A 20,116-nucleotide genomic window follows, 5' to 3' on the forward strand; every position below is an offset into this window, starting at 1 on the left:
TCTTTTACTTCAGCGCGCGCCTCTGTCTTGCGCTCAGTTGTCGGCACGCGCCTTTGTCTTTCGCGTTACTGTCTATGAACCGTAACAGCCTTTGTATTGACTGTAAACACAGCTAAAATTAGGTGCAGCCCTTAGCGAGAGCAGTCTGACTGTACAATCTTAACATCTGCTGGTGGTGTGCAGGGGTGCTACATGTATGTGAAGCGTGCACTTTATCATATTCCTCTTCCTTTTTTTGTTTAAATAGTCAGCTGTCATTTTATTTGTAATGCCCTATCTATCAACACAACCAGAAAGAGTGGTACAGTAGTGAATAACAGCGTAATCCATCTCGATTGTCTCCATTAATACCTGTTTTTTGCTTTATAACCCCAGCGTGAAATCTTTGCGTGAATTGTGCCGATGTAGGCACCCTAGGCCACCTAACGCCATTTTTGGCATTGGCCACACCTACTTTGGCATTCGGCACGGGTAGGCACTTTAACCTTGCCATTTTTTTCCCGTTTCCTTTTTTTTTTTTTTTTTTTTTAAATCTTTATTCATTTTTCCATCTTACATCAAGTGTATAAATAATAATGTTTCATATTCCTCTTCCTAGCGTACAGTACGACCGCAGTTGTTTAGTGGACTAGACTAATTTGTTTTGTTTGAGACCCAGGTTGGGGACTTGAGCTCAGTCACTCGGCCTAACATGCCTTAGGTCCACTGTCCACCCAACCACCTCGAACGCTGGCTTTTACAAAGTTGGCACTAAAGGTTTTGACCGTGGGCCAGTGAGGTAAATGTTATGCACTCACAGACTTGCTATGACCGTCGGCGCATTTACTGTGCTGGCCTGCGGTAGAAATTTCTAACGCAGCTTTGTAAAAGGAGCCCTAAGCATTTCTTAGCCTTTTCAGGCTATCATCTCTACCCACTTGCTTTGGTGGTTTCTAGTGAGCTGGATCATTTTGGGTAGGTTATTTCTACCTCGCACCTAGTCCACCTCCATGTACCAAAGAGCTAGGTTTAGAAACCTCTATTACCACCAGCAGTTTGCTTAGAGCTGTGTCTCCCCGTAGGGCAGAATTACCAACATTTATAGCATTCTCCCTAGAGGAAGTTGCCAAATGGGTGGAGGCAGGTAAGTACTGAGCTGAATCTATTCATCAAATTAAGTTAGCCAGGTGGCATATGGCCATTGAGAAGTTCCTGAGGAGAACCTGTTTTAATACCAGTCAGACTTTTAAAAATCTCTTCTGCCAGCAAGAGCCCTCACACTTTTTAATTATAAAGTTAAAAAAACATTTAAAATTAATTTAAAAATGTAAAGAATGTAAGGTCCATACCCTTGCAGTTCCCTCTCCCCTGTCTGTCTAGCTAGTGGCATTCCCGCTGCCACATTTTGTTTTGTGCTGGGATTCTAATTCAATCTTCTGCAGGGATCCTGGCAATTACTATAGAATAAAAACAAGTCTCCCAACTAAAGGCTTCCCCCTACCAATACTATTAAAAAGTAATAAAATGGTAAATCTTAAAAATGTCTCCTAACTAAGGATCCAGCCTGTGTCCTGCTGGGCAGGAAAGTGGACCCTCATCACAGTGAAAAGTGCTTATTTGGAAACGGTGTCCTCACTGCTGATCCTCTCCATCATCTGAGACGTAGTGGTAACCCACAGGTTGGGGGTGCAGGCGGAAAAGTACAGTCAGCAAGAGAATGACAAGGAGCAACAGGACAGCACCGCTGGTAGCCAGAGCGATGATCACTGCTGTAGGAGGAAAGAAATGGAGCGTAAATTTGGTTTATGATTTTGGCTAAGTTGAAACAAGCATTTAAAAAAAAAGGAAACATTTCGGGGATATTTTAGTATTCTTCAAATCTGACTGGGTGGGTGTGACCTCAGGACTTTGAGCACCCCTGCTTTACAATCTATATCATACACAGCAATCAAAACATTTTTCTTTGATCCAGCAGCAGGGGGGGTTCTGCCCCAGGCACCCCCCCCCCCTTGTTTGCTGCTTCTCTTCCCCTCCCCTATACCTCTGAAATGTTCCTGGCACGAACAGCAACCCCCAACCTGCTGTCATGCCAGCATCGGCTCTTCCTCTGATGTCACTTCTTCGACCCATGGCTAGGTGCGGGGGGTGGAGCGCCACCCCCCTTTCATGCTCATTTGGGCTTCTGACTCTAACAGAACTACATTTAGGATCTTGCAAAACTGCCTGGTTATTCAAATCCAGAAGTGTGGTTATAGCATTATGAGAAGGATTAAAGATCTACAACTTTCATACATGGGATGCAAGTTCAAAACCAGAACCAACCTAAAAAAAACGCTTTCCTCTGGAACTGGATAACTTAGCAGCTTTGTTCTTGGGGCTTCTTGCCCTAATTTTATATCCTCTCCTAATTTATTTTGGTAAAGCCGCAAAGATTGTCCTAGCTGAGGTCTAGGTACCAGAATTTCCCACAGAACCTTGTTAGCATAGGTCCCAAGGCGGGCCATTAGGTGTTCCTACTAGGAAATAGCTTTGATCCCATTCTTTCCCACCCCAAAAAGAAGTTGTGAACATTTGTTGTAGCATTCCTATCCCCAAATTGGCCAAGGAAGCAAAAGAACTGACCTACAAATTTTAATCTTCTACTTAGCTTTCACCCAACAGTCTTTCTTCGCATCAATTATCAACTTCTTAAGTTAAAGTCTCTGACTCTGAAGGGTTCTCTTACCAGTGTCCTGAGTTCTGCTTGGAACCTGGCAGTCATGCTTCCAGTCCTCTGTAATTACATTCTGTGTTTTATGCAGGAAGTCCTGCAGGGGGCAGCGCTGAGGGCAGTCAGGCAGTACCAATGGAAAAGGATCTCTCCCACTCTCATTCCAGAAGTACATCTCTACTGAGAAGTTCCTGAGAAAATAAAAGATATTTCTGCTCACCTGTGACTGAGATAACAATGTATAATGGGTTATACTAGAAGTAGAACATAGAGTGGAAAGAACATATTCTTTTTTTCTATACTACTCAATGTAAAAACTGTTTAACCCTATGGGCGTAATAAAAAGAACAACCATGGAGCAAGAACGACATGGGGACAAATTTGTCCCCGTAGGAACTCAATTTCCCCGTCTCTGTCCCATTCCTGTAAGCTTTCCCTTAACTGCACATGCCTCGAACACTTATGAGGTTCTCAACCCAGTCCTTGGGATACACCAAACTAGTCCAGTTTTCAAGACATCCATAATGAATATGCATATGAGAGAATTGCATACAAATCTCTCTGTGATGAGGTAGAAACCAATGTCAACCCAGAAAGAGACTAGCACTGAGAAACCATAAGACCTGTTGGGTATAAGCTCTTCCCAGCAGGCCAAGCAAAGCAACCTCATTTGCATTTTAGAGTCAAGCTGGAAAAGATCTCACCCTCAAAGAAATAGGAATCTGCAGACAAGACCTGGCGCATATAAAGACTACAAAAGGGGAGTTCTTGGTAACAAAAGTGACCCTTGGAGGGATGCATGCTGGCACCCGCCTAATTCCCAGGTAAGCTCAAACCCTTTAGCTACAAATTGACTGGTGACTGGATATTCTGGTACCTTGGTCCCTGCAAGGTCACTGGTCACTCAGTTATTCTGAGGTTGGAGTTATTTTTATGTCAGTGATTGTACTTAAGGTAGTGTTATGGATTTCTGGTTCTTTTAATCACTGTCACATAAGTCTGAGGTTTTTTTTTCTTCTCTTTTATTGTTTGTGATATGGATGACCCTAGCAGATTTCCCCTTGTGTCAACAGTATGGCTCTGTTGACTCTTCTTTGAATTTGCATGTAAACGCTGCCCCCTGAAGGAATATAGGTGGAGGACTCCTGTGCACTTTAAAAGCCAGAGATGCCATAGTTCACCATTGCAGGTTGGAGATTTTGAGACAATTCTTAGTTTTGGACTTGCATTCCTGCCCATTGAGGTCAGTCCCATAATGCTACTAGGTGGTCAGAAATCCAGGACTATCCCAAAAGCTCCAGTCTGGAGCTTGATAGTTTATTTATTATAGTCCACCTTTAAGCAAGGCAGATTACAACCAAGTCTATACAATTAGAAATAACAAAACATCTCCAGAAAGTGAATACTGGATAAGAGATTACAAGCAATTTTTCTTGCCCTCTCAATACTTTTTGCAGGAAGCAGCCCCCAGACCCATCGTGGCTCGCTAAAAATGATGCTGCCCTGCTATGAGGGGTTACCACTGCCCATGCTGCTGACTTACCCAGAATCTTCTTGATAGAGTTCAAACATATGGCAGGAAGCGTAAGGAGGTTGCTTGCCATTATAGACATTCAGAGCCATCTGTAAGGCCACCAGTGTGGTATCGTGCTGTGAAAAAGAGAAATCTATTGTATGACTACCACACATGTTCAAGGCTCCTAGCTTAGCCAGAGCCCATAGCACAACGGAGCCAGGGCATGTGTAATACACCCACATCCCAATATGAATCCACGAATGGCTGAGAAGAGACTTACCGCCGAGTATGCAATGAGCTTCAGTCTCTGGAGCTTGGAACCGTTTGTTGCTTCTGTGATATTCTTCAGGATGTGGCCCAACAGAACACCTGCAAACCATCAATTTCTACTAAATACAAGTCCAGCAGCAGGATTGCCAGCACGGCTCAATAAAGTCCCCTGAGAAATCGGAAAACTCTTGCCCTGTCCGGATCCTACTCAACTTCCCACTTTTTCCATTCCAGTTTCTCTCCCACTCATAGGATGAAAGCTGTGGAATCAATGATACAAATAGTTTATTAAAAGTCTCCACAATTAAGTGATGCAGGTCAATAAAAACAATCCATATAATACATCACAATATCTTCACTGTGTATTATATGGATTGTTTTTATTGACCTGCATCACTTTATTATGTAGACTTTCAATTATTGTATCAAGATCATCGATTCGTCCTTTGTGTTGGTTTCTCCTGTGGAATATCCTTACACAATTTACTTTCAAGCACTTCATTGGCAGGTCGGGTCACCTGTATGCTGCTGAAGTAAATATATCAAGTAATAAAAGAAACAAAGTACAGGAGACCCTCAATATTAACAGAGGTTAGGGCAGAGCCGGCCCGCGAATATTGAAATATTGCGGATAACTTTCAGGGCTGGCTCTGACCCACCCCTGCCTCCCTCCTGTGTCCTGGACCTTCCCCAGACCTTATCTAATGGTCTAGTGGCGACGCAGGACAGGATCGAGCGTCCGCCCCCTGCAGAGCTGTCATCAAAATGGCTGCCGTGAGTTCCCATTGTCTTTTGACTACAACGGGAACTCACTGCAGCCATTTTGATGGCGGCTCTGCACGGGGCAGGAGCATAGGACGCTCGATCCTGCCCCGCGCCGCCCAGGTAAGGTCTGGGATGCAGCGTTTCTTAAATCGCGAATAACTGAATCCACGGATTCGGAGGAGGTACTGTACCTCCCCTTCTCCCTCGGCACACCTGACACTGTTCATTATGATCGTCTCTCATCCCTGCAGTCCCCCCAATACAAACCCCTATGCTCCCTCCCTGAACTCACCCCCCTGTAGACGACTCTTTTCTGTCTGTTGCTGGATCCCAAAGAGGAACTTAAATCCAAAGTCCTTCAGGTCCTTCAGGCGGTTCAAGACATCAGGTGTCACCCAAGATGGCAGGACCAGTTGGTGATTTTGCTGAAAAGAAAGCAAAAAGAAAAGAGTGACAGTGTTAAAGCTGAGGGCAGAGAAAGGATCCTGTTCCTATGATATGAGTGGGTGGACGCAGTAAATCGGTTAAACAGAAAAAAAGATCCCTGCTTTTGAGACACAGAGTGGGGAAGGGGGGGTTCCATCTCACAGAATACCATTGTTTTGAATACAAAGGAGGGGGAGAGAAGAAGGATTCACTTCACATAGAAGGCCTGTTTGCCTAAGGGAGCTCAGGGAAGTTCTGGCAGGTTCTCTTAAAGATTTAATAGTTCCTTAAAGACAAAAGAGGTTCCACAGGATTGGAGAAGGCACTGAAATGGATTAGAAATTGGTGGAATGGCAGATGAAAAGAGGGTAGTAATAAACAGATTTCACTTAGAAGAAAAGGCGAGTAGTGGAGTGCCTCAGGGATCCATCCTAGGGCTGATTTTGTTCACCGACTTTGTAAGCAACATTGCCAAAGGGTTAGAAGGAAAAGTGCACAGATGTCAACATGAGGAGGATGGGTACCAGCACCCCCACCAAGACGGCACTGGGTAAGGGTCATGCATGTGATAAACTGCATTTCTGTGATATAAACAGGTACCCATGGGTGAGAAGCAGCATTGAGTAACGTTTCAAGTATAGTCTACATAAGAGTGACAGAGCAGCTGGCACTAACCTCACAGAAAAGGGTGTCGTAAATACTCCAGATGGATTCCAGATTTATATCCTCAACCCCTGTCATATTTCTCACCATCTCCATGAGTTTCTGCAGAGAAAGACGATAGGTGCCATGTATACCAAACCACATCAATGCCCCTGCCAGTCTCCCAAACCTCTTGCCACGTTTCTTCCTGGCCTCTAGAGCCCCTTGCCAGCTTCAGAAGTCTTTCCAAAGTGGGAAAACAGTTTTATCAAACCACCCTAGTCTCAATGATTCTGGAAGATTTCCATCTAGCAGTGACTTGGTCTTTTTCTGGGTAAACACAGACCCATTCAATCTGTATTCTGGGATAGGCATGTGGGATCTCTCGGAGAGAGAAAGAGATAGTGGTTACTGTGGATGGGCAGACCAGATGGGCCATTTGGCCTTTATCTGCCATCATGTTTCTCTAACCATAAAGCTCTATGACCTCACAATGCAGGTGTAAAGAGCCTTAGCCAATAGGGAGAGGAGGAGATAGTGGATGCTGTGGATGGGCCATTTGGCCTTTATCTGCCATCATGTTTCTATTTTGGTCTCACCTAATAGCAAAATCCAAGATCCAAACATCAAACTAAGGTGGGTTTTTTTTTTTTATGAAGTCCTTCATAAAACATATATATTCTTAGCTTCATAAAGCAGGCATTCGTGTTGTCTCCAGTTCATTAAAATTTCACACCCTTGAGTAATACTCTGTTTCAGGGAATTTCCCATTTTAATATCCTCAAAAATGTTGCTGCAATTACTGCTTCAGTATTTTATCCTCAACATACCGTATGCACCTGTCCACAGAACTTTCCATTTCTCTAGGACAGTGTTTCTCAACACGCAAGACGTGTACCCTTGGGGGTACGCAGCTTGGCCACCGCCAGGGATCCCTTCATGCATGCCTACTGCACCACCCTCTAAGCCGACATGCTTCATTCCTCCTCAAGCAGGAACAGGCTATGGCGCATGCAGCAACTCACCCGATTGTGGCCGCCCCCCCAACCCCCGATGTCAATTCTGACGTCGGAGAGAAGGTTCCAGGCCAGCCAATCGCTCCCCCAATAACTTCAATATTGCACAATGCATTTCCCCCCCCCCCCTGAGCATATTCTGAATTTTCAATTCACGTATCTGGAGAAAAGCTGTTTGACCCTCCTCCACCCCTCCAACCTACCACATTCTCTTGAGTTATATTCATGTATTCAGGTGACTGACGCGTCTCTCTCTGCAACTGCTTGTACCGAGGACAGTTTGATAATGGGAACTTCAGAAGCTAGCCAAAAAAGAAACAGTCAGTCATGATATTAAGAGGGACAGGTAAGAAAGTGTGATGGAATCAGACACACACAGCAGGAAAGGAGAAAGAGAGAGAATATGAAACCAAAAGGGAATGAGTGCTGGGACAAGAAGAAACCCCACAAAGATTAAAAGGTAAAATAAACACAAAAATGCAGATACAAATGAATCTACATATATAAAATAAAAAATCCTTGTAAGTTCAAACAATTTTTATTGATGCAAACAACAACAAATACAACACTTGTATAACAATGATGATGCATCAAATATAATAATATCATGAACATATCGATGTGGTCAATATTACATACATCACCAAGAACTGACGGCAGCCACTCTGCAAGCGGTGGGGGCCAGGCTGGATGCCGAAAAGATTGCAACTGCCCTGCGCCGCTGGAGATTTGAGGAGGCAGCCGGCAGCTGTCCAGCAAGTAATGTACCAGTAAGATAAGCCGCGGCTAATACCATGGGGCGGCTTATCTACTGGTTTTAAAACATAGATCGCCAATTGCTGCCGTCTATACATGGGGGGGGGGGCAGCCTATATGTGGGGAATTACGGTATTAAACATTCATCAATCAATGACCATAGATGTACCAATTTTTACCTTCTTGTTTTTTTGTTGTTTGATGCGTACAAAATGTAAAACTGAAGCTCTGATATGGCTGTAATTTAACATGAATGCCTGCATTAAAAGCTGAGGATGATGACTCCAACCTCTGCATTTATAAGATCTCCAAGCCCAATAGCAATATCTCCCTCAAAATGTCTAATCTAAATGCCCCCCACTGAGGGAAAGATCTCTTAAAGGGAGAGTTCACATGTTCTGGTGATGGGACTTAACATTTGTAAATTCCAGACTGGCCCAGTGTAAAAACACAAAAATGATGTACGGTATATACTCGAATATAAATTGATCCGAATATAAGTCGAGAACTGGCGGCAGCCATTTAGGGAGCGGCGCAGGGCCTGGCGGGAGCTCGAAAAGCTCACTCCTGCGTGCCAGGTGCACCTCTGGTCACGAGATCTGAGGCAGCCATCCAGGGAGGGAGTTCGCTCCTGCAGAAAGTTCGCTCCTGCCCATATAACGCTGGACCACCAGGGATTCGAGAAAAGATGAAAAAAAAAAAAGGTACATGGGGAGAGGGGGGTAAAAAATTTTTGTAGAATTGGCTGTAAAGGGAGACAGGAGGGATCCCTCCTGTCCCAGCCTACCAGGTCATATGGCAGGCCGGCAGAGGCCTACAACAAGTCGGGGAGAGGGGGGGATCGGGTGGTCACTGGGTGATGACAAGACCCCCATTTTTGGGCCCAAAAATCTCATCCTATATTCGAGTATATACAGTACTAAAATATGCTTAAAATAAAGCGTTACCACTGTCCCTCAGTTGTAACAATAGCATTAGCTCTCTGCAAGTGGCACTGAACAAACTTATTCAAATATAAGCCCTCACAGCATAAACGTCATTTAGGAAAATTATACACTGATTGGAATGGCATCAATATCTTCAAAGTGCAGGAAGTGGGGGAGTGGGAAGCAGAATGGAGGAGAGGTCGAGCACAGCAACTTACCCTGTCCTGAGATTCAGGTACTGTATGAATTGGCACCGGCTGCCAGGAAATGTTGGGGTGAAAGACCTGGTGGTCGTCGGGAGGATACAGACCAGCCAGGTTCACTTCAGCGCTCATCAGGGTTCGGTCACAATCCGTGCTGCGGATATAAATCTAGGGTGGGGGGAGGGTAGAAATTGGGGGCTGCTTTCAGTGAGAGTCCCAGGCTCAAAAAACAAAAGTTCTCCCTCCCGTCCATTTACCATTCTGCCCACAGAAAACCCACAGGATGTTCCAGCAACAAATACCAACCCTGCAAGAGGATGCAGCTCTCTCCAGAGTAGAGGTCCTGAACCCAGTCCTCGAGACGCACCGAGTGGGTCTAATTTTCAAGAGCTCCACGATGAACAGGCATGGCATAGATATGCATGCACTGCCTCCACTGTATGCAAATCTACCTCATGAATATTAAATGGCAGCATAGTAGATGATCTGCAAGGTCTAGTGGCTTGAGCCCCCTCCAGAACCGCAGCGCCAATCCCCTCCTCTTTGCGCTGCTTCTTTCATGCAGAAGTCATCGGTGTGCCCAGTAGCGTTGCAAGGGAGGGGCGGACGCAGGAAGTTCAGGGGTGCTGGAGCAGTCACAGGTCCGAGGTTGGGTCTAGGATGATTCATTGTGGCGGTTTCATCACGGCCAGTTCAGCGCGGTCATGCTGGCTCTGAATCGTCCCACGACAAAACTGGGGGATATTTGAAAGACCTGTTCCCTTCAGTTATTAAAATTAGGTCTAAATTATCTCCCTCTCACCATCAAAGAAAATGAGAAGTTGAGAGTCAAAGCATGGATGTTGCACATCAGGTGATCAGCACCGGCAGCCACAGTGGTACTGCTTGCCAGGCACATCGGTGCACCATAGCTCGGGGTCATTAGGATGAGACACGAGACCTTGTGTGTGTGAGAGACAGGCAATCACCCCCGCCCCCCCCAAAAGGTACACCCCACAACACCAGTATCACTTACCAGGCACACTGGTGCACCATAGATCGGCATCTTCCCGATGCCAAGAGCCATTGGGATGAAACTTCATTTAGGGGACAAGGTCCCCACACCCCCCCCAAACTATACCCACTCCCCTCCAACAAGCAGATCCAGCCGTTCTCTCCCTGTTTCCCCGCTGTCAAGTGGAACAGCAGGGAGGCGAACCAGAATACGGAAGGGCAGCGTCTAGGATGATTTAGTGCAGCCACGATGAATCGTCCCATTCCGCCGAGGTCCACTGCCCCTCCCCCCACTCCCTTCGACATCAACTTCCTGTTCTGGGGAGGGGAGGAGCAGCAGAACCAACGGCCCCATGCGGGCAGCCTGCAACTCCGTGACTGATCCACGCACCTTCCCACTGCGAGGGGGGGGAGGGGGTATTCCGCCTCACCAGGTTGCCACTGAGGGTGCCTCCAGCCACCGACACTGAAACGTCTTGCATATGCCGTGGTTTACGTGATCCGATCTGGCTGCTTAACTACCCCCCACCCCTTTTGCAAAGGTGGGGTAGCGGCTGCTATGTGGCAAATGTTCCAACGCCCATTAATCCTTTCCTATCGTGTGTCCCGGATGACGGGACATTCCAAAAAAATGACATAGACAGTGGATAAACAGTCTGTATGGACTAATAAAGAGCCAGGAACACAAAATATTTGAATTCAAAGACTTGTGACTTATTTACATTATGTTTACAATAGCCGTAAATGATAACGGTGGATAATACAAAACTCTGCTAAACTAATTACGAATGGAACCAGCGTAACGTCAAATTTATTACGATAGGAAAAGGTTAAATCCCTCTGGGCATCGGACCGATTACCTCAGCTTTGCAATAGGAGCCCTTAGGCAGTTAAGTGTTGAATATTGTCTCTCGACTGGTTAAGTGGCAACTCCACTCCCAGACCAGCCACAAAAATAGCTGGCTTTCAATTTAGCCGATAGAAGTCTTGCACAAGCAATTTAACCAACCAGGAGCCTCTCCTGGCCATTTAAATCCCTGTAAACATCAATCCCTTATTATACAGGCACTACAGCAAACAAACTGAACCGTGAACCTGACCAAAACACTTAACTGGAGAAAATGACAAAATATTTCTGCAGATTCCTAGAGATTTGGCAGGTAGGTTTGGTACAGAGAAATATATTGAGGAGGTAGATTGATTATCTTATGTAGGCTAGTAAGAAGGTGCTATTAAGACATTGTGCCAGCTGGCTTAGATTTATTATTTTAATGAGGTGCAAAAATCATTTTGCAATCAATATTCAAAAGGATTTCTCTAGCTAAGAACTCCAGACAATTCAAATTCCCCTCCTCCTCAGCTGCTAAAATTTTGTCCAAGAAAGTCTTTGCCTGGCAAATGTTAACATGCATAAAGAGGTGATTCGGGAAACAAGCTCAGGGGACGGACTTTACCCAATATTCAAGGCAGATTTTTCAACCGGGACAAAGTTAACATAAGAACATAAGAACGTAAGCAATGCCTCCGCTGGGTCAGACCTGAGGTTCATCGTGCCCAACAGGTCCAGGACCTGCACAGTAATCCTCTATCTATACCCCTCTATCCCCTTTTCCAGCAGGAAATTGTCCAATCCTTTCTTGAACCCCAGTACCGTACTCTGCCCTATTACGCTCTCTGGAAGCGCATTCCAGGTGTCCACTACACGTTGGGTAAAGAAGAACTTCCTAGCATTTGTTTTGAATCTGTCCCCTTTCAACTTTTCCAAGTGCCCTCTTGTTCTTTTATTTTTCGAAAGTTTGAAGAATCTGTCCCTCTCTACGCCCTTCATGATCTTGTAAGTCTCTATCATGTCCCCTCTAAGTCTCCTCTTCTCCAGGAAAAGAGACCGCTACAATTAGCGATTAGCGAGGGACAGCAGAACATAGCCCGAGTCAGTACCTCAAGCTCCGTCCCTGGCAATATTCAAATCCAGGCTAAAAACCTACTTTTCCCAAGGTTGTTTTGAACTCCTAACCCCCAACTCGCTTGCAAAGCACTCAAGCCTGAGAAACTCCCAAACCCCCTACATGTCCTGTTTGCCTGATTGATTACACTGTAAGCTCTACAGAGCAGGGACCGTCTCTTGAACGGTTTAATGCCGTTATCCCCAACCCTATCTTGGAGGACCACCGGTCGGTTGGCCTTTCAAGATAACCCTAATGAATATGCATGACAGAGATTTGCATATAATGGAGGCGACAGCCATGCAAATCTACCCTATGCATATTCATTAGGCCTATCCTGAAAACCTGACTGACTGGTGGTCCTCCAGGACAGTGTTGGGGACCATTGGTTTAATGTGCAGTGCTGTGTACAGCTAGCAGTACTACAGAAATGACACGCAGTAACAGTAACACAGGCTCAGACTTGAACGGCTTGGCAGAACAGGGCATCAAATGGTTAACTGACCTCCTGTCGGTCGTAGGATGCATTTAGGAATCCAGTGTATCGTGTCTTCAGCCTCTTGCCTAGGTTCCAGTGTTGCTTCATACCAACCTGTAATTACATAGCGACAACATAATAAATGAAAAACAACCTCCTCCTCTCCCCCCCCCCCCCCACACACTATTAACACTGCTTATTCTACTAGAGCAGTGGTTCTCAACCCTGTCCTAGGGACCCCCCCCCCCCCCAGCCAGTGGGGTTTTCAAGATATCCCTAATGAATATGCATGAGAGAGATTTGCATACTTGTCACTTCCATTATATGCGAATCTCTCTCATGCAAATTCATTAGGGATATCTTGAAAACCCCACTGGCTGGGGGGGGGGGGGTCCCCTAGGATAGGTATGAGAACCACTGTATTAGAGCAAAGAAGTTTTGTGCTTAGATAAAAAAAACCAAAAAAAAAAAACCATACCCCCTCTTTTATGAACGCATTGCATGGGTTTTAGCGCCGCTCTTACGCTCATAGGAACTCTCTGAGTGTCGGAGCAGTTACCGCCGCTTCCAGCACTAAAATCTGCGCTATGCATTCGTAAAAGAGGGGGGGGAAAGTCTCTTCTCCTCAAATACACAGAGAAAATCCCACTACAGGGAGCTGTCAAGAGAATGGAGGATAAGGGGTCTCCGAAACCAACTTGGCTAAGGAATTACATCCAATACCAAGTTTTAATGGTTAAGAATTTCCATCACTGATCCTCTGACCTCCTCCTATTTTTTTATTAACTTCTTTCTAACTGATTTCTTCAATTAATAATACTTTTATTCTCAGCCAGAAATTACTTATCTTAAAGTTGCAGAGTTGCTGATAAGCCCGATGGGGTCCCGTTTTGCCCCCTGACGTGGCTTTTTCAAGGATTCACTGCAGTGAAAAGCTGGTCCTATGTTATGGCGGGATGCACAATTTAATTGGCAGAGCATCCTGGAACCCTTGAAAAAGCCACGTGAGTGGCAAAACGGGACCCCGTCGGGCTTATCAGTAACTCTGCAACTTTAAGATAAGTAATTTCTGGCTGAGAATAAAAATATTATTAATTGAAGAAATCAGGTAGAAAGAAGTTAATAAAAAAAAACAGGAGGAGGAGGTCAGAGGGTCAGTGATGGAACTTCTTAACCACTGAAACTTGGTATTGGGTGTAATTCCTTAGCCAAGTTGGTTTCGGAGACCCCTTATCCTCCATTCTCTTTACAGCTCCCTGTAGTGGGATTTCTCTGTGCATTTGAGGATTATCTCTAAATAATCCCATGGACTATCTTCTTGGATCTCCTCAGTGGATAGTCTCTTGTGCCTGTATGGAGTTCTTGGGGGTGGGTGGGAGGAGACCATCTGCAGAAGGATAGATTTTTTTGCTGCCCCCCCCCTCAAAGAAGGAATCTTTGGTCTTAGCTACTGGAGGGAGGAGTCACAACCTCACCTGGGTAAGTTGTCCAAAGCCCTGAGGCCAGGCGTTCTCTTGGTATGGATCCATGGGGTATGTCTTAATAGGAGAGCGGTCTCCATGGCGGTATAGCTGCCAGAGAACACAGCAAAAGAAAACCAAACACAAGATCACTTTCGCAACACTGTGTCAAAACAAGTTACGCACAATAGGAAGGAAACAATGTAACTCTTGCTGGAGGACATAAGGACTGTGGGAAAGATATTAAAATACAACAAAAAAGTTTAAGTGAGGTTGGGGGGGGGGGGAGAGGGTTTCCTCCAACTCAGACAAAACCACAAAAAGGATACAGATGTGCAGGTGTAACAAACTACAGGGATGCAATTCGAGAAATCGTTTATCAAATTTGATATGCTGCCTTAGTTGCGGCACAATTCAAGGCGGTTTACAATACAATATATCAAATAAAATCAAAATTTTAAAAAAAGGAACACCATTAAAATTGTACATAGATGAAAGCGTACAGACAAAGAGCTGAGAGAAATGTGTGCAGGATCTCAGCACACCGGATTAAAAGTTACATTTAAAGCACTCCGAGGGTGTGTGTGTGGGGGGGGGGAGGGGGTAACCCCCCCCAGTTTACTTAAAAGTATTGGCGCTGCCATTGAGGAGTTTCGGGGGGAACCCTCCCCCCCCCCATAACAGAGGAAAGTGTAATTTTTCCCTGTTTTAGGGAAAAATTACACTTTCCTCTCTAAGTGTGTGAGGGGTTCCCTACTACCACCCGCCAACGGCAGCGCCAACACTTATGCGCAGGTTTGTCTGGCGCGCTTTAGTCCCGTCACCATTAAAATAGGATAGTACACTGCTTTCATACAGAAAACCGTTCACGGTCTTTCCTCGCAAAGATGTGTAGTTATAAAGTCAATAAAAAGCACGTTCAAAGAGATAAGTTTTCAAAAGAGTTCAAAAGCGAGAAGATGATGATTCCAGACGTAAAGAGTTCCGCAAGGCTGGAGCTACTGCAAAGAATGCTGAATTTCTAGTTCTCTCCCATTTTGGTTTTAAGGGGTGTGGGAGTACTAATCTTTTGTCCCGTAAAGATCGAAGAACCCCCTGATGGGGAATATGGAATAATGAATGATGCCAAATAAATCAGGGATACCTTTGTGTACCCCATAGCCCTAAAAATTTCATCTTATAATATTTTATTGTTATTTTGTTTACCTTCTGTATTTTTCCCTTATTGTTTCTACTTTACTTTATTGATTTGTATTTCACTCTCCCTTTACCCATTGTTATGAGTATGTTAAGTTAAATTTCAATCCATTGTCTTTATTTAAATTCTGTTTCTTATTGTATTGTTTCCCGCCAAAATGTAATTTTTAAACTGTTCATCGCTTAGAAGTATGATTAAGCGATTAATCAAAAAAAACTATTACACTTGAAACTTAAACTTGAAACTTGTAAGGTTTTTTATACATCAAGGTTAATGAAGGATGACGTCAGTATTGCACATTTGCTTGGTGAGAGCAAAGAATAGATCTAGTTTTTGGCATTGGTTGCATATTTCCCAAAGGGGTCAATTGGCAGCTGTTGGAGACAGGATGCTGGACTTGATAGATTTTTGATCTGACTGAGGCAAAGATCTGTATACCCTGAGACAACTCGGGGGGGGGGGGGGGGGGGAGAGAGGGAATCCCACACTCCAGGTACATTTGGAACTGCCTCCTGACCTGCTTACGTCAGACCTCCTCCTATCTTCAATTTAGGAAGGTGCTAAAAACGCATCTGTTTTCATTATAGCCTTGCTACGATTCATAATGTCTATGTTGCTAACCTTATTAATCTTATGTAAGCCTAAATGATTTGCTGGGTATAAGAAACTGAATGGTATGGTATTATGGTTGCCAGTGAAAAGTAAGCTACATGTACACTCGGGCATCTTGTTGTGTGGCGCAGTGGTTAAAGCTGGGGTTGTGGGATCAAACCCACGCTGCACCTTGTGACCCCGGGCAAGTCACTTAATCCCCCCATGGCCCCAGGTCCACTAGATAGATTGTGAGCCCACCAGGACAGACAGGGAAAAATGCTTGAGTACCTGAATAAATTCATGTAAACCGTTCTGAGCTTCCCTGGGAGAATAATATAGAAAACTGAATCAATAAATAGTGTGACAAGTTTCAGCCTCTGATAACCAGAGCTGGTATTGTGACATCATAATGCCTCATTCCACCAATAAGAGCCAGCCTCATCAGTGATGTCACAATGGCTTCATTGTCCCATACGTGGCTCACTTTTGCTACATTTTGATTTCTAGAGTGGCGCAGTGGTTAAAGCTACAGCCTCAGCATCCTGAGGTTTGGGGTTCAAACCCACGCTGCTCCTTGTGACCCTGAGCAAGTCACTTAATCCCCCCATTGCCCCGGGTACATTAGATAGATTGTGAGCCCACGGGGACAGACAGGGAAAAATGCTTGAGTACCTAAATAAATTCACGTAAAACCGTTCTGAGCTCTCTTGGGAGAACGGTAAAGAAAATTGAATTAATTAGGGACGGCAGTAGGGTGATACGCAGACTCTAGTCCTTTAAGCATTTCTGGCTGTGTATGCCTTACCTGGAATACTTAATAGTGCTCTAAGTTTAAATACTTTACAAAAGCTGTACTATGTATTTAGTTTTGGAAGTCTCAAAGACTTGACACAGGCAGGACCAAGCACGCAACCGAACCTGAACTCAAAATCCCACCCTACGAGACAGATCATGTCCAATGACTTGTGGGACAAGTAAAATGCATGGCTGCATCAGATCTGTTAGTCTATTAAATCCTTAGGGATTACAGGTGATTTGCAGACCGTCATAAATTCAGAATGCATATAATAAGCTAATGCCCACAGAGTCACAGTTTAGTTACACTTCATATTAAGGGTATTAAATTCAACTATCCTTTTTCCACAACAATTCTGCGCCTGTTACACAACATGGCAAGGGGGGGGGGGGGGAAAGGAAGAAATGTAAATCTCGCTTGACAAGTTTTCTAACAAAGCAAACAATTATGGGCGGATTAAAGTCACAGGTAAGAATGAACTGCTCTGGCATAACTAATGTTCTTGCTATCCTGAAATACGACAGGTATGCATATAAAGCAAATCACCTTAATATATCTGCATCAAAGTGAAATTTTCAGATGGGTGTAGCCATGCTAGTCTGTAGCTCCAAAAAAGCCATAAGTGGCTGGTAATATCTTATTTTCTCTGTGGGTCTGTAAGGTGTAGCCAGCTTCTGTGTCATTTTGTATCAAACCCAGTTTATTCTGGGTTTTTTTTTATACAGTACTCCCCGATATTCGCAGGGCTTCCGTTCCAGGAACCCCTGCGAATCTTGAAAAACCACGAACACGGTTTTTAGCGGGGGAGACTGGAGAGAGCAGCCAGCTGCCCCCTCCTGCCTGGTCATTCATGGTCAGAAAATACCACGAATGACCAGGCCCATGAATCGCCCACCGCAAATGACTGGAGGAGCCCTGTACTGCCAATTGATAAATATCATCTTAGCAGTTTACAATACCAATTATATATTTATTTCTATGCTGTCCTCCCAGTAGCTCAGAATGGGTTACAAGCCAAAATTTTCAGTGGAATACATTTCAGTGGAATACAGCAACTTAAGTACAAGTTTAGAAGAATGGAGAAAAGAGGGTAGAAAAGAAGGGGGTATTTATGGGGGTGACTGCAGCTGGATTTTTAGTTGAAGAGGAGGGTCTTCACCGCTTTCCGGAAGGTCATCAATGAATTCTGTAATCTGATTTGCAGGGGGTGTTGGTTCCAGAGTTGAGGGATGAAGTGGCTGTAGGAGCGTTTGCGAGACCTTCCTGGGGGGGGGGGGGGGATGCACAGGCATTTCTCTGCTTCAGAGCAGAGGCGGGTGGGGGTGTACCAGGTTAGCTTGGATCCTATGTAGGCAGGGGTGGTGGCGTAGATTCCTTGAATGCGCAGCGTTTGCTGATCGGCAGCCAGTGTTCTTGCGCGGAGGGCTTGGGAGATGGGGTCGTGGTGGTTGAGGTTGTGCATGAGGGCGGATTGCTGCATTTTGGACACGCTGGAGGCGTTTGAGATCTTTTATGGCCATTGAAGAATATAAGAACCCGTCAAGTAAACAATACTTGTCTGTTTTCTGTTTGAACCTTCCTAACAATTCAAACTCTGAACATACCCCTTCCTCACCTTGAACTGTATGACAAAAAGTAAACAAAAAAGCATAGACATAAAAAGGAAATCATAAAATAATTTAATCTCCCTCCCCCCCCCCAAAAAAAAAATTGGTTTTGCACTACTCAGGGTTTCTTACTAAGTTTTCTTTAAAGAAAAAAGGATGAAGTTTAACAAAATCAACATTATATATACACACACAAAATGATCACAGAACCAAAACACAATTGCAGATGTTTATATGTACATCCCTTAGCACAAACACCCCCTTCATTCCTCCCCCCCCCCCCACTTCCTGTGGCAAGTCAATATCTCCCCGATTACTCCTTGTGTAAATCTAAGGGCCATCCCTTCCCCTCTTCAAGTGATCTCTTCAAACAAGTCAACTTACTAACAATCCAGACCTTTGTTGCGTCACTAAACCAGCCACAGTTGAAACAAATAAGAGATACAATGCAACCTTTCCAGATGGTCCTTTCTTCCTAAGATACGACAAGGAATCGGAATTTCTCTGCGACCGCCGATCCTTTGCTTCTGCCCCCCCCCCCCCCCTCACTCACCAGGGTGACCAAGTGGAGCTGCCGGGCTTCAGTCAGGGATGCAGCCGCCAGGAACAACCCAAGCAAGAGACGAAGAGTCGCCATCGCTCCTTCCTTCGCCCGGAACTCCAGCGCAGGGCCACTGGGCCCGGGGGGAAGAGGCAGCAGTGGGGCGCGTCTCGCCGGTAGACTTTCCGTTCGCTTTCCAAACGGTCTCTTTCCGCTCGTTTGTCTCTTAGGGGTTTTGCCAGTTTGGGAGGACAGCGAAGACCGTTTTGAGATGCCGAAAGAAGGGTTCACTCGTTCCTACCTCTGGTCCTCCCGGAGACAGCGCAGAGGGAGGGGAAAAGGCGCTGCGCACCGGAAGTGGCATGCGTCTCGGCGAAGACGCCATCTTGGTTGCGTATTGTACGGGGGGTCTCTCGCTGCGTGTGGATAACGGGAGGTGACGCGATCGAAACGGGCCAAGTGAAAGACGTTAAAAGAGTGAAACGTGTCTCCTGGATCCGAAACCAAAACCGAAAGTGGAGTCGTGTCATTGTGAACCAGTGAGGTCGACAGAGCTTGCAGTGGTCAGCTAAATCCAGGAGCTGCAAGCACAGGCTGAAACCTGGGAGAGCCGTTTTAACGGGGACTTCTGAACAAGTCTAGCATATTTAGTTATTTGTAAATCGAAGTTTAATGAAATGTCTTTTTACAGATGTACTTAGTTTCTTATCATTATCGTAGTCAATGCTTTATCAATTACTCTATGTATATAATATTCGTTGTAATGTTGATATGTGTACAAATCTGTGTAAAGTGTATGCAATCTGTAACCCGCCTAGATCTCCACTAAGCAAGGATATATGACCATATATAACAGTGTATCGCAAACTTTGTGCCGCAGCGAGATTCCAGATGTGCTGTCACGAAATGATGTGTAGTGAGTCTGTCACTGCTGGCACCTCCTCCTTTCCACCCCATTTGTATACCCCCCCTAAATGTTCTGCCAGCACGAGAATTGGGACCATCCCCGTACAGGCCTCCAAGCATGCATGGACCTCGATGTGATGATGTCATGTGCATGCATGTGATATAATTGCACCGACGTCTGTGCCCCTGTGTGGGCTGTGGGCGAAGCGGGGCAAGGCCACGTGTCCTTTTCTATGTGTACTGAGAAAAAACCATTTGCTCCCTTAGTGTGGCAGAGCTAAAAAAAAAAAAAAAAAGTTTGTGTGACATTGACGTATAACATTAAGGATCCCAGTCAATACAGATATATTTAAAAAAATATTTGTAGCCCGTGGATAACACCATTATATGC

General features: G+C 45.0%; 1 protein-coding gene across 1 annotated transcript; it reads right to left on the reverse strand.

Annotated features, from left to right (window-relative positions):
• Positions 1 to 230: 230 nt before the first annotated feature.
• ACP2 (acid phosphatase 2, lysosomal) lies at positions 231 to 19,190 on the reverse strand. The gene is made up of 11 exons (XM_033928663.1): positions 18,832 to 19,190; positions 14,099 to 14,194; positions 12,651 to 12,737; positions 9,225 to 9,377; positions 7,528 to 7,626; positions 6,342 to 6,431; positions 5,533 to 5,665; positions 4,486 to 4,574; positions 4,233 to 4,339; positions 2,705 to 2,880; positions 231 to 1,748 (listed from the first exon to the last, which is right to left on the reverse strand). The coding sequence occupies exons 1-11, from the start codon at positions 18,913 to 18,915 to the stop codon at positions 1,612 to 1,614; spliced, it is 1,251 nt and encodes a 416-aa protein (XP_033784554.1). The 5' UTR covers positions 18,916 to 19,190; the 3' UTR covers positions 231 to 1,611.
• Positions 19,191 to 20,116: the final 926 nt, after the last annotated feature.

This window comes from Geotrypetes seraphini, chromosome 19, assembly GCF_902459505.1.
Source record: "Geotrypetes seraphini chromosome 19, aGeoSer1.1, whole genome shotgun sequence".
In the NCBI taxonomy this organism is placed as follows: domain Eukaryota; kingdom Metazoa; phylum Chordata; class Amphibia; order Gymnophiona; family Dermophiidae; genus Geotrypetes; species Geotrypetes seraphini.

What these genes read in the sequence shown, in the direction of transcription:
- ACP2 (XM_033928663.1), bottom strand. Translation starts at nt 18,915, where the DNA reads ATGGCGACTCTTCGTCTCTTGCTTGGGTTGTTCCTGGCGGCTGCATCC. An exon ending in ATATAACTCAAGAGAATGTG is followed by an intron (nt 6,432 to 7,527) that starts GTAGGTTGGAGG and finishes CTTTCTCTGCAG; the next exon opens with AAACTCATGGAGATGGTGAG. An exon ending in ACGACACCCTTTTCTGTGAG is followed by an intron (nt 5,666 to 6,341) that starts GTTAGTGCCAGC and finishes CTTTCTTTTCAG; the next exon opens with CAAAATCACCAACTGGTCCT.